This window comes from Bombyx mori, chromosome 6, assembly GCF_030269925.1.
Source record: "Bombyx mori chromosome 6, ASM3026992v2".
NCBI classification, from domain to species: Eukaryota; Metazoa; Arthropoda; class Insecta; order Lepidoptera; family Bombycidae; genus Bombyx; species Bombyx mori.
The window spans coordinates 11,966,289-11,979,908 of NC_085112.1; the positions used below are offsets into that span (position 1 = coordinate 11,966,289).

General features: G+C 36.0%; 2 protein-coding genes across 2 annotated transcripts in view; one reads left to right on the forward strand and one right to left on the reverse strand.

Annotated features, from left to right (window-relative positions):
* LOC101739351 (uncharacterized) overlaps nt 1–3,090 on the reverse strand; it is a 98,947-nt gene extending 95,857 nt beyond the window's left edge. The window contains exon 1 of the mRNA XM_062669125.1: nt 2,835–3,090. The gene's annotated coding sequence lies outside the window, so the exon portion shown is untranslated. The remainder of the gene's footprint in view (nt 1–2,834) is intronic.
* On the forward strand, nt 782–13,164 carry LOC101739113 (uncharacterized). The gene is made up of 5 exons (XM_004923480.5): nt 782–1,142; nt 7,969–8,077; nt 9,276–9,422; nt 10,782–10,953; nt 12,933–13,164. The coding sequence occupies exons 1-5, from the start codon at nt 1,017–1,019 to the stop codon at nt 13,081–13,083; spliced, it is 705 nt and encodes a 234-aa protein (XP_004923537.1). The 5' UTR covers nt 782–1,016; the 3' UTR covers nt 13,084–13,164.
* The last annotated feature ends 456 nt before the right edge of the window (nt 13,165–13,620 follow it).

Genomic DNA, 13,620 nt, shown 5'->3' on the forward strand with positions numbered 1-13,620 from the left:
AGGCTCGTTCCGTGCCCCCGACAGGGGGTACGTCGACTCTTCTTACTTACCAGCCGTTTATGATCACGATAATAAAAACATCGATAAGTCACGAAAAACAGACAACACTAAAAATTGTGCTCGAATTTGTAAATGATATTCAATTTTAATAAAATTAAAATGTAAATAAGCATCATTTATTTATGAGAGCATACATAATTTTGAATAAAATATCATTAATCTAAACAATTAGTGTCACTTTCTGTAAATGTAATGTAAATAGATTTCTTAGCAACAAAATAAATATTTAAATTAACGATTGTCTGGTTTTCGAGTTTTTATTGCTTTAGGCCAAGTATTGTTAAGCGATCACTACAATGTAAAAAAAACTCATGTGATTCTTAATTAAAATGGTATCTACCCTACAGTTGGAATTCACATTTGCATCGCTATGTAGGTAGGTTGATACTACGCAACTTGTTCACAATTACCCATAAAAACTATTTAGTATATACTCAAAATAGGTAAAGAATGTAAGATTATCTTTTTTTTTTTTTTATAACAACTAAGAGGCAAACGAGCAAGACGGGTCACCTGATGGTAAGTGATTCACCGCCGCCCACGGTCACCAGCGTTTACGCCAGTGCGTATCTGTACTAAATTAATAAATCTACATGATTATTATTTTAATTTAAAAAGCCTTGGTATATGTAATTTATACATTAATTCAGTAGAAGCAATAAAAGCGTTCCCGCTTCCTTGTATTTAAATTGAATACAAACAAAACAACAGTAATAAAATATTTATTTTGTCGCTTCATCTGTAATGAGTCACACAGATAATGGTATGCCAGTAGTGTCCTTACGGCCATTAACAAATGTCCCCATACAAAATGATAACAATTCCCTTTTTGTTAGTACGACAGCATCAGTGGAATAATCGATACGTTTCGTTGGTCAGTTCTGGATTTAAAACAAAAAACACGAAAAATAAAAAGTTAGCGTTTGTTCCATTTTCGAAATTGACAGTTCCCGGTAATGAAAATGGTGAAGTTTTTAATGTTTATTGTGTTTTTGTTATTTTCGAACGTGGTGATCGGAAAAATTGTAAACAAAAGAAAGTGCCCAGAGGTGCGAGCTGTACCACACTTCGATTTGCCCGGGGTTAGTATTGGTTTAAGTTTATTGGCTCGTAAAATTTGATGATACCCTCAAGATGAAGAATTACAACCGTCATTTTCATCGTTCACTTCCAATAGGACATAATTCATTTAATGTTCAAAGTCACTTTACATACTTTCTTAACATTATGACTTAATCATGAAGAAAGTTGTGATCGACGATTTTCATTTTCTAAAATATGTTTCTTTGCTGTTTTTTTACGATGTCGATATGCATATATACATTTTTATATCCACATTATATTGAATGGAATATGTTCAGTATAATATAGAAATAGTCTAGTGCCTACCCAGAAAAAAAGTGTTAATTTGCTAAAGTAAACATAACGTGTACAATACGGTGTTAGCAAGTTAATATTTCATGAATCCGCTAACTGTAGGTAGTCCAATTCTCGTGCCGTCGCACGAGGTGACTTTGTGCTTGTGTATACTATTAATAATATATCTGTATTACACGTTTCACTATAAAATGTTACGACCGAGATTTTTAATTATACCCTGTCAATCAGAGGTATAACCATCATTATTTTTTAGAAGATTTCACATACATATGCTGCCTATTTCTGCCGCGAAGCAATAATGCATTCGGGCTTGAAGGGTGCAGCAGCTATTGTACTAGACTAATGAGATTTAGAACTTATGACTCAAATTAGGCTGTGGAATTTACGTTGTTGATATTTATGGGCTCCGATAGCCATTTTATACAAGGTGGGTCTGTTACGCCTTAGTAAGTAATAAAGGATTCGAATTAAAACATAATATATGTTAGTGTAAAACATACATACGTATTTATATAAGTATCTATTCAACATGTTGCGAAGATTTGCCACAAGTGACGTATCCTTGCAACACGTGGCGATGCTTTACCACATATTGCGTAATTTTGCAGCACGTGGCGTTACTTTTCAACGTGTTGCGTAGTTTTACAACACGTGATGTTGCTTTTCAACAAATTGCTTATATTTACAACAAGTTGTATAGATTTGCTACACGTGACGTAGTCTTGCAGCACGTGGCGTTGCTTTTCAACATGTTGCGAAGATTTAGTTACATAACTATTTAAGTATAAACATAACATTGAACAAATTAGACTGTTTATTAGAAAACCCTGCCAAATATTAGTTTTTACGTCTATACTGTGATTTATTATTCGCAAAACTTCAAGTATAGTTTTTTTTTATCTCCTACTGTCGACAACAATTTTAAATCGATTGATTACAAACAAATTATTATATAAATTACAAACAGAGTTTTAAACGGTAGGCAGCGGCTTGGCTCTGCCCCTGGCATTGCTGAAGTCCATGGGCGACGGTAACCACTCACCACCAGGTGGGCCGTATGCTGGTTTGCCTACAAGGGCAATAAAAAAAATTAAAATAGCTAGATCTTTCAAAAGAAATAAATAATAAAAATGATAAAAAATATTTATAGCGGCCGCGTTGAAGCAAATGAGAATATCTAAGCGTTATTTTCACATTTACCGACACTTGTTCAAAATATTCTGAACTTGAAATGCTTAGATATATTCTATACTTTTATTATATATATATTTTAATCCTTCAAGGTGTACATTACAGATTTTCTGACCATTTAAATACTTTTATGATATTTTGTATAGCAAAAAATATTTTGAGGGTAAAAATCAATTTATGAGATACAAATCTTTAACACGAACCTGTACTGCTTCAATCGTTTTTATAAACGTTCTTCTTAACGTTTTCGTGATCGCGTTCTTGTCTCTCAGATTAATGCACACTCAATTACAGATATTAAGCTCCCAATAATACGAGTCAATTGAACGAAATAAGAGATGTGAAACAACTGAAGCTCCCTCAGTCACATTCCAACTACATTGATGGTAACAAACTGGCAACAACGTTTGTTTATAGTCAATTAAAGAGACTTTTTGGCGGGAACGCGAGGAGTGAAGTTGTGTGATTTGTTTTATTTTGTCTATTTTGTGTTTTTTCAGATTTAAATGTTTAATAACGGTGGTTTATTAACTGTTTAATATCTGTGAAAGTGCACAAATGTGGGAAAATGAAACAAAGCCGCTGGACGTAGATAACTTCTCGGGATCCACCAAAAAGTCCAATGAAAATTTTTCAGTAAATGACCACCATTTTATTAAGATTATATTTCATCCCATATCATATTTAATTATATTTCATCCCAGTTGATTAATGTCTCAAATTAGTCAACTCCATTTCAATTCACTCCATATCATCATATTTCATAAAAATAAGAATATAAATTAAAATAAGACATGACCTAAAGGTCTTCGTTACCAGGTCATAAAATCCCTTAAAAAAAAGTTAAAGAAATGTCAAAGGTATTTATTTCTCTCTAGAAGTTATTATGCAGTCCAGTTTGATGAGTGGAAGTGGCAGTATATATTAAGGTAAAGTAATGAAATTTCGATCTTATGTCTCAGGGTGGGTTGTTAACATTATGTGTACCTCGATTCCAGTGAGCTATGAGTTCGTTCACCCCTCTATTGCGATTAATGACCAAAAACTTGAACCGGTAACATAGATAATGAAATTTTTAATCACCTTACTATAATTTGTACCAAAATTCAAAATATTGTTTCTGATCGTTTAATAGTTGAAGGTGTTCAAAATTCATGTAAAAAACGACCTCGAATGTCAAAAATTTAAATTCTAGATCTCACCCAACGATTCGTCATAATAATGAAAACTCTGGAACAAATCACACACGGTCATCTGTCTCCGGACTTGGATTCCGCGTGCGATACGAAGATACATACCATATAAGATAATTATTTCTCAATAACCCATTTTGGGACAATATGTATAGCTCGGAAGAAACTGGATTCAAAAGAGCAGTTTCTTGTTTCACGTTTTTATTAGCTTGACCTGTATTAATCTATAGTCATGAATCTTACAAAGTAAAGTAAGAGGGTGGCGCATTTACATTGTGGATGTCTATGGGCTCCAGTAACCACTTAACACCAGGTGGGTTGTGAGCTAGTCCACTCACCTAAGCAATAAAAAAAAAATTATTAAAACTACTAAGACAGAAAAAAAGAACACACATTCTAGAACCGACGACAGTACAATAATTTTATTACTTGGGCTGCATTAGGTTGATTAAGACAAAAAAAAAAATCAAATTGCTATTAAAGGTTGGCTATCAAAGCGTATTTTCTCGTTTTTAAACTATAGTTTCATCTTAATTTTCAAACTGCAAAGTACGCTTGTAGAAATATACAGCACGGTACTACGACCCCAGGCGAGATTGCACCATACGATCAGGACATCAGACTAATTTTATGTACAAATGAAATTAATTGTTCAAATGCAGAAGATGCACATGTAAATCTTCTTGAGCGTATTCCTTGTTACATTAACGGTTTTGAAGTTGCTAGCTGTTTCCTCTTCATAAGAAGTATCAGCCGATTAATGTGAACTATCACACAACAAGCCACAAACGGGTCAGTATTGGTCCGAGCAAGTTGCGTAGGCGCCGGACGCTTGTCATTGATAACTGACTGACGGACACGCCATAAAAACACTATTTATAATTTGAATTTTGCTGAAAATTACTGTGTGGGTTTAAAAATATTTAAGAAACGATGTACATTTATAATGTTATGAGGTTACCTACGAAGCTGGTTAATTGGCGAGCGAAGTGCAGGATACTCTCAGGCTCGATGGAGTGACGATCTGCGCAGGGTGGCTGGCAGTATCTGGATAAGAGAAACCAAGAATCGTGCTCAGTGGCGAGCAATTGGATAGGCCTATGCCCAGCAGTGGACTGATATAGGCTGATGATGATGATGATGATGTACCTTCATAAGCCCCATATACGTTTCGGATATTTTTTAACCATTCTGCTCGAGGACAGTTCGTATTATAGACTGGCTTCGGACATCAATCCGATTGAGCATATTTGGTATATTTTAAATAGAAAGACACGGAAACACACGATAACTAATAAAAACACACTACTGGCTGCCTTTAAGGAAGAGTGGCAACAATTGTTCAAAGAAGAATGTTTTAAGCTTGTAGAGTCAATGCCGAAAAGAGTGGCTGCTGTCATACAATCAAAAACTGGACGGACAATTTTTTTTTTCTACATATGCTGATACCCTTGAGAGGCAATTTCAGCTTCACCTTAACGTGTAGGTGAGCTCACGGGGCTCAAACCGCTGACCCTAGTAAGAACAATGCAGAAACTACCACCGGATCGGAAACGCGACCCATTGAGAAGATCCGGCGAGAAACTCAGTGGTGTCTATGGGTTAATTTACTCGTCGAGCCCTTCGTCGCAAGCGACGGGTTCTGCGAGGACGGTGACCGGTGCTTGAGGTACCTAAAAGCACCGTTAATTGATCGGGAGGATCCGTAATGACGTGTTTAGGGCAACGTCGACTATTTACCATTCGGTCCACAAGATCGGGTATGTAAAAGCCAGCGGCCACAACAAGAGGGTTTACGTGACGTACTGCCTTTTCAAAGGGGCCCAATGATGCCCACTGTGTATACTATTTTATTATAATAAAGCGTTTAAGTTACAAAATATATTGCAATTAAATCTTCCATGCTAAGCTAACCTAAAGCTGGCAGTTCAATAGGGGTAAATCAATCTGATCTACTCTCGGTAATGTTATACACTACTAGTTCTAACGCTAGCAGCAGGCATAGCACAGGTCACCGTGCTTAAAGCATCTCCATATATTAAAGTTTATGTTTATACAAATTAATTTCTTTTTTGTATTCCGGTAAAAGCTATGTATCCATTTAACAGGTATTGATCGTTTTATGTAAATGTCAACAGGTCGTAAGTTTGAAATGAATATATTTAATTATGTAAATGTGTAGCGGTATGCGACCTTAAAATGTCTAGGTTCTTGTTATAGTTAGTTGTAGCTGGTGGTGGAGCCGAAACTGGAGGCCTGAGGTTAAAATTTGACTATTCCTTCTAACATAATCTAAATTCCTAATACACATGCTTTATGTATCAACAGCAGAAGACGTAACGTGGGACGCCGCCTGGCTAGGTGGTGCGATAACCTCCGAACTGTGACCGGCAAGAAGTGAATGAGGAGAGCCGTAGACCGGGCTCAGTGGTGTGGATTGGGAGAGGCCTATGTCCAGCAGTGCCTGTTGATGATGATGATGATGAAGTATCAACAATGCTGGTTCTAAAACCCAAAAACACGATAGCTTCGAAGCAGAAATAGGCAGGGCGTTAGTATCCGTGTGCATCACAAAAAATCATAATTACATTAAAATCATCTATACTTTGAACATGGTTAAAGTTTGAAAGTAAGTTATTCATTAAATAAGAACTGTTTAGCATAGACTTTTGTTATATCTTCTTCTATTCAATCATTTAATAAAAACTCAAAGCATTAGTTAATTAGTCAAATAGTTAATAAATCATTAATAATTTTGAAGTTGTCGTGGCCTAAAGGATAATACGTTCCGTCCATTCGTATCTAGCGATACACCTAATACTATGGCTAAATGCCTAAGTAACAATGTTCACGATTGACTTCCCCTGTGTAGGAATAACATCGTGTAGTAAAAATCAAACCCGCAAAATTATAATTTGCGTAATTACTGGTGGCAGGACGTCTTGTGAGTACGCACGGATAGGTACTAGCACCCTGCCTATTTTGCCGTGAAGCAGTAATGCGTTTCAGTTTGAAGGGTGGGGCAGCCGTTGTAACTAACTATACTAAGACTTTAGAGCTCATATCTCAAGGTAGGTGGCGGTAGGATAGATGTCTATGGGCTCCAGTAACCACTTAACATCAGGAGGGCCGTGAGCTCGTCAAAACCCCTAAGCAATAAAAAATAAAATTGGTCAAAGTACATATTAAAATCTAGACAGGTAAAAACGTTATGTTCATACCAGGTTTTGTTCTGTAAGAGATGGTGGTGATGGCTTATGTGATATCAGAGAATGTTTTTTATGTTTCGCACAATAAGCTTACAGGCTACATGGTGGTCAGGAGTTATCGGGGTAAAGGTACGTCGTACCGCGAATTTCTAATGAAAGATGTCTCATCCGTCACTTATGACTAATCGGCAGACGTTCAAATAATAATTTAAAAAACTACCCTCATTTCCAGAACAGAACTTAGCCATTCCGGCTCTCAAAACGCGAGATCATAAATTATTATTATTACACACACACATATACACTTATATACACACATTATTTAAGACGCGAGACTTCTTGGCAACAAATTCCTCCACTGTATGTACTATAAATGATTAAACATTATAATATAGAAGTATTCGATAGCATTTTCATAACTTATAGCTAGTTTCCTCATTTACATTAAAACTTCTTATCTAACAAAATCCAATACCGCGTAAATATGTACTAATACAATAGTTTCTGATATTATCGTTTGTAAAAACAAAGCGCCTAACATAACAAGTTGAGCAAATTGCTTCATATAAACTTTGTCATAACATGCGTTCGTGTTTTAGTTTTGTTTTAAAGTTTGAAATGATGATATGCAAAATTCGGTTTTATTTCTCATGCTCAGAAGTTAAAATTGATCGCGAGAATTACAGTAACAAACCTGATTTAAATTAACAGGCGCTTCCTTTGTATTAATTTGATGCTTAGACTCAAATAGCAAACTAGGAAAAACGTTCCTTAATGTATTTAGTTACGGTCGACAGTCACTTGCATTAAGAATTTTAAATAACTTGTGATGTTTCAGTACGTCGCGCATTCTCCGTGAAGCTTAGACTGGAATTGTGACTGAACGTAAAACTGAAATACGACTTTATTTTGATGTAGTTAAAATTCCATTTCAGATACTGGGAGACTGGTATGTGGTTGAGTACTACGCGAGTGCTGAAGAAGCGCTCTCATACAGTTGTATGAAAGCCGTGTTTACTCAGGACGATCACGTACCCGCCATAGGTTGGTGAAGCTTTAATTTTATTATAGAAAGTGTTAATATCAAAGAGATTTTTGTAGACACGTTGTAGTATCTAAAATTATAAATCTAATAGCATTCAGTATTAATTTAATTATTAATCTGGTTAGTAGGTGTCTAATAAATAGTCGACGTCGCCCTAAACATGTCATTACGGATCCTCCCGATCCATTAACTGTGCTTTTAGGTACCTCAAGCACCGGTCACCGTCCTCGCCGGCGCGGCGACGGGTTCGCTTGCGACGAAGGGCTTGACGACTAAATTAGCCCATAGACACAGCCCACCGAGTTTCTCGCCGGATCTTCTCAATGGGTTGTGTTTCCGATCCGGTGGTAGATTCTGCGAAGCATTGCCTATTATGCTTGGAAAGCAAAAATGCAGGAACAAAAAGCAACCTATAAAAATTTAATTATAAATTAATTCATTTGGATGCTATTTTTTGAAAAACTAAGCCCGTCCTATTCCGAAAGATTCCAAATATGGACAGAAAAAAGTGAACTACACTTCTTTCTTTGGTTTACATATAAACATGGAAAGCAAATAATATGTACTTAATAAACATGTTTTGCTATTTTTACTACACATACTCACATACATACACAGTAACAATAAGACTTGTGTGTCGGACAATGCATTCTTATCATAATAATATGAAGTCGACATATTGTGTTTTATGTATTGTGTAAATTGTAACGGATGTCACGTGCTGAGTCCAAGGACAATTAGAGGTACTTGCGAATTTTAACTAACGTATATACATATTTAGATTTTTCAACTGCACACAATTTTTTGAATAAACTTCGAGTACACTTTCGTTGTATGTATAGTTATGTATACGTGCTATGACTTGTCCTTCTTCAAACGAGGCTTGTGGAGCGTACCTACTTAACAGGAAACAGCGGCTTAACTCTGCCCTTACCATTGCTGACGTCCACGGGCGACGGTAACCACTCATCAAGTGGGCCGCATGCTCGTATCCCTACAAGGGCAATAAAATAAAAACGTTGAAATATATCAGGCTCTAGTTCTATTCTCTCCCAGCCGAAACAAGGCTGTAATTCATCGATATATTACCACAATGTTATATATGGTGGTAATATATCGATGCTGTAACTGTTTTAAATGAAACAGGCTAATGGTTCACTACACTATTGAAATATACAAATAAGACCTTACTTTCAGATGGTACAATAGAGTGGACGCCAGGAGTGACCATGAACTTTACGTACCGGTTCGCGGACGACCCCATAGGCGAGACACTCTTCGGAAACATTACCTGGAAGATCGATCTGAACCAGCCTGCGCACTGGACACACGCTGAAAGCACATGTCAGTATTTAAATTAATATCCAAGAGGCTTGTTCACACACTCGATTCACAACAAACACTTCTATAGCTTGGCGTCGCTGTCAAACCAAAATCTGCTATGTGCAATTTTGTATAAAATTTTATGTGAAAGTGAATTTTTAAGAACTATATCAAATGAAAGCTATAGATAAATATTAAAGCTATAGACACATAGCAGTTTTTTTTTATACAGTAGATAGGGCTGTGAACTATACAAAAAGGTCAAAAAGTAAAAATCTCAAAAAGTGCATATAACAGATTTTGGTTTGACAACGACGTTATACATTTTATTCTATATCTTGAGATAGGTAGCGTTTACGTATTGTATATTCCAATTTGTAAAGAATCAATTATTTCTACAGCACTGCGAGTCGACGAGAACTGTCAATCACACTATCGTCACAATACATGTGCTTTTTTTTATGATGTAAAAATAATTATCTTTATATCGTTATTATTTGATAATTATTACTTATTTGAATAGAGCTTGGTGAATCAGTGAAGACATTTTAAATTAACTAAATTGTGCAAAGCCTGGTTTTGGTAGACGATTTAGCTGAACCCCTACCTCTTCATGTGGGTAACGCGGAATGTAGCTAAGGGACTTACCGGAGCATGGGCATTGGCCTTCTCTGAGTATTACCAGCATACTTCGATTTCCAACTGCATTTACTGCTGTTGGGGGGTATTGTAAGGTCTTATAAGTACCTGGCACCACTCTGGCTATTTCTTCCAAGGAATATAACGCTTTCTGGTTTGAAGGGAGGGATAATCATTAAATAATACAAGTGAGACATCGACCTCATCTGTCAAACGACTTGGGCATTTTAAAGTTGTGACGTCATGGGCTCCATCGCTTCACACCGAGTGGATCATAAACTTGTCCACCCGTCTAAGTGACAAGAAAGACAAAGAACGGAAATCTGTGTTAGTGACAAAAAAACTCAACCAACCAGAAATGTACTCAACGGTTTACCAAATACGTGCGCAAATCCGTAGTCCCTTAAACAATAACTATGTGACGACCGGGCTTCGCTCGGTTTTTTTTTTGATAACGCCCTCTTGGTTAGTTGCTCTCAATTAAGAAAAATAGTATTATTATTCGCCAATAGATGTCGGGAAGAATTGATTATTGAAAACACGAATACAACAACATTTTATAAAAATAAATCGTAGCTAGATCGATTTATCGCTCCCGAAATCCCCTGTATACTAAATTTTATGAAGATCGTTGGAGCCGTTTCCGAGATTCAGATTATACATATACAAGAATTGCTCGTTTAAAGGATTGAGCAGAATTGGTTAATTTGATCCTTCACATCCACGTTTTCCCATTCGCAGATGACGGCATTTACAATACGTACGTGATAGACACAGAATATAAAACTTGGGCGTTACTGCTGCACTGCGCGGAGCAGACGGAAGGCGCTCGTTACCTCACCGCATTCGTTCTCTCCAGGACAACGAAACTGCAGAAGAACGTGATGGCGTACCTGCGAGACAAGCTGCCAAGGTAACATGATCTAGAATCTGCGATTCGATTCCTTAACAAAACTGTAGCCGTCAATGATGATGTCATTAACCCTTTGACTGCGGTGTAAGTCACAAGTGCCCTACGTGGTGCACTGAAATCTATACTAGATAATGACGCACTTGGCTCGGTTTTTGTTATTTTTATAAATGTGTTTTTTAGAAATTATATTTAAATACGAATTACATATTGATAAAATGATGAAATAGGAATTATACATTTCAATCTTACCGACAGAATAATAAAAAAATATGAACTGGAAAAATATTTAAAGAAAAAATCATAATTGTCGATAAAGTTGATTATTAAAACACGAATAAAATAATATTTTCTGGAAATATATCGTAGCTAGATGGTTTTATCGCCCCTAAAATCCCCTGTAGATTAAACTTTATGAAAATTGTTTGGAGCCGTTTCCGAGATACAGATTATATATATATTTATATACAAGAATTGCTCGTTTAAAGATATAAGATAATATATAAAAACGAATTGCTGCTCGTTAGTCTCGCTAAAGCTCGAGAATGGCTGGACCGATCTGGCTAATTTTGGTCTTGAATTATTCGTGGAAGTCCAGAAAATGCTCGGAATTATATGAAAACAAACAATTTTGTTTTTCCTTTGATGTGACGGTGGTCGGACGGATTCCTTTTGTTGTCTGCCGGGTCAGCTAGTCTTATATATAAAATTCTCGTGTCACAATGTTAGTTACCATACTGCTCTGAAACGGTTTGACCGATTTTTATAAAATTTTATATGCATGACCAGGTCTGAGAATCGGTTACTATCTATTTTTCATACCCCTAAGTGATAAGGGTTGTCCACTCCTGACATTATTTTTTTTATTTTTTGGACAAATTGTTATACCACGGAAAAAACTGTCAATAACGACACATAAGAGAAAAGGTAAATAAATCTTGAGGTATCAATGATATTGTTCGAATTTCGATAATTTCGGCAAAGGCTAGTAATAGTAAAAACAAATTCGTGGAGATGAACAAACCTGTTCAAGAAACATGAGTACAAAGTCTCAATTACACATGACTGCTGGGTTTCTCATCCATGTGCCGAGCGTGATAAGAGGCCCAGAGAAATCGAGACCATAATTTTTATCCAAACAACATTCTCACATGACCTAACATTATATCTAACATCGTAGGATACAAATCTATAGATAAATGCATCGATAGTTTTGATTTAAGATGATTGTAAGAGTGTGATAGAGTGGAAGGGTAGTTATTGTTCAAAGAATTAGTTTGAATAAAATATTTAAGCCTTATGTATTGTTTCATCTTGTTTATCATAGTCAGTATATTAGGACGAAGTTACAAAATTATTGTAACGTCATTGCTCCTTGATGCGTGTGTAAGTTTTCAAGTTAATCGGACGTTTTGAAGCTTATGATATTTATTATTTTGAAAGGTTCCGTCATATAGATAGAAAGATACCAAGCTAACAAAAGCCTTTCAAAATTAGTTTTTATATATTAATACGTGAAGCAAAAACTTTGTATCCATTTTTACGAAAAGTGCGCGGACGGAGGAGTATGAAATTTTCCACACTTATAGAGAATATAGAGAAGAAGTGCACAATGCTATTTTTTTTTAAATAATGCATAAAAGATACATTAAATTAATAAAGAAAACATTACACACACTACATACCATGTATTTGACGCACACACGCATGCATACTATTTATTTATTGTCAAACTTTTGTTCTTGACGTCTGTTGTCAAATTGAGATTAAATATTGTTAGTCTTTGTTAATATTTGTTGGTAGCCTTGGCGAAATTTGTGATTATAGAAGTATAAAATACAATCGTAATAGTGTACAAACTTACAATTCCAATTGATTATAGTAGAATTTAGACTGCTGCGGGACCACTAGTAGATAGAAACGTACCAAACTAACAAAAGCCTTTCAAAATTCGTCTTTATTGTATGACCATTACGTTTCAGATTCGAAGTGGACATCAACTATGTGTTCGCGATCCCTCACGACGACTGCGCCGTGAAACCCCCAAACCCTAACTTCGGACCCTTGATGCTGGATGCCCAGAGCAAGAAACTGATAAGACCATCTGTCAGTTACAAAGTCTTCGGTCATTAAATTATGTTGTAAAAGAAATAATGGCTTAATTCACACTAAATTATATTAATTATTTTGAAAAATTAAAGATTTTTCGTAAAATTGTTATTTTTTTAACTAATGGCTTGTGTTAATTTAGCGGAAAAACCTCCATCAACAACCATCCACCATTCGCATGCTTTAATGGATACTTCGTCACCAAAAAGCATTTATGATGGCTCCAAACAGGAAATTGTGGTCTATGAAGTCTGAAATAGAGATTGGAATAACGGCTAACGAAACCAGCTAATGCTTCATGGTAGAAATTGTCGTGGCCTAAAGGACATGACATCCGGTGCATTTGTATCTAGCGATGCACCGCAGATGAGATGCATTCGATTCCCGCAGGCGGGTACCAATTTCTATAATAAAATACGTACTTAACAAATGTTCACGGTTGACTTCCACGGTCAAGAAATAACATCGTGTAATAAAAATCAAACCCGCAAAATTATTATATGCGTAATTACTGGCGGTAGGACGTCTCGTGAGTCCGCACGGGTAAGTACCACAACCCTG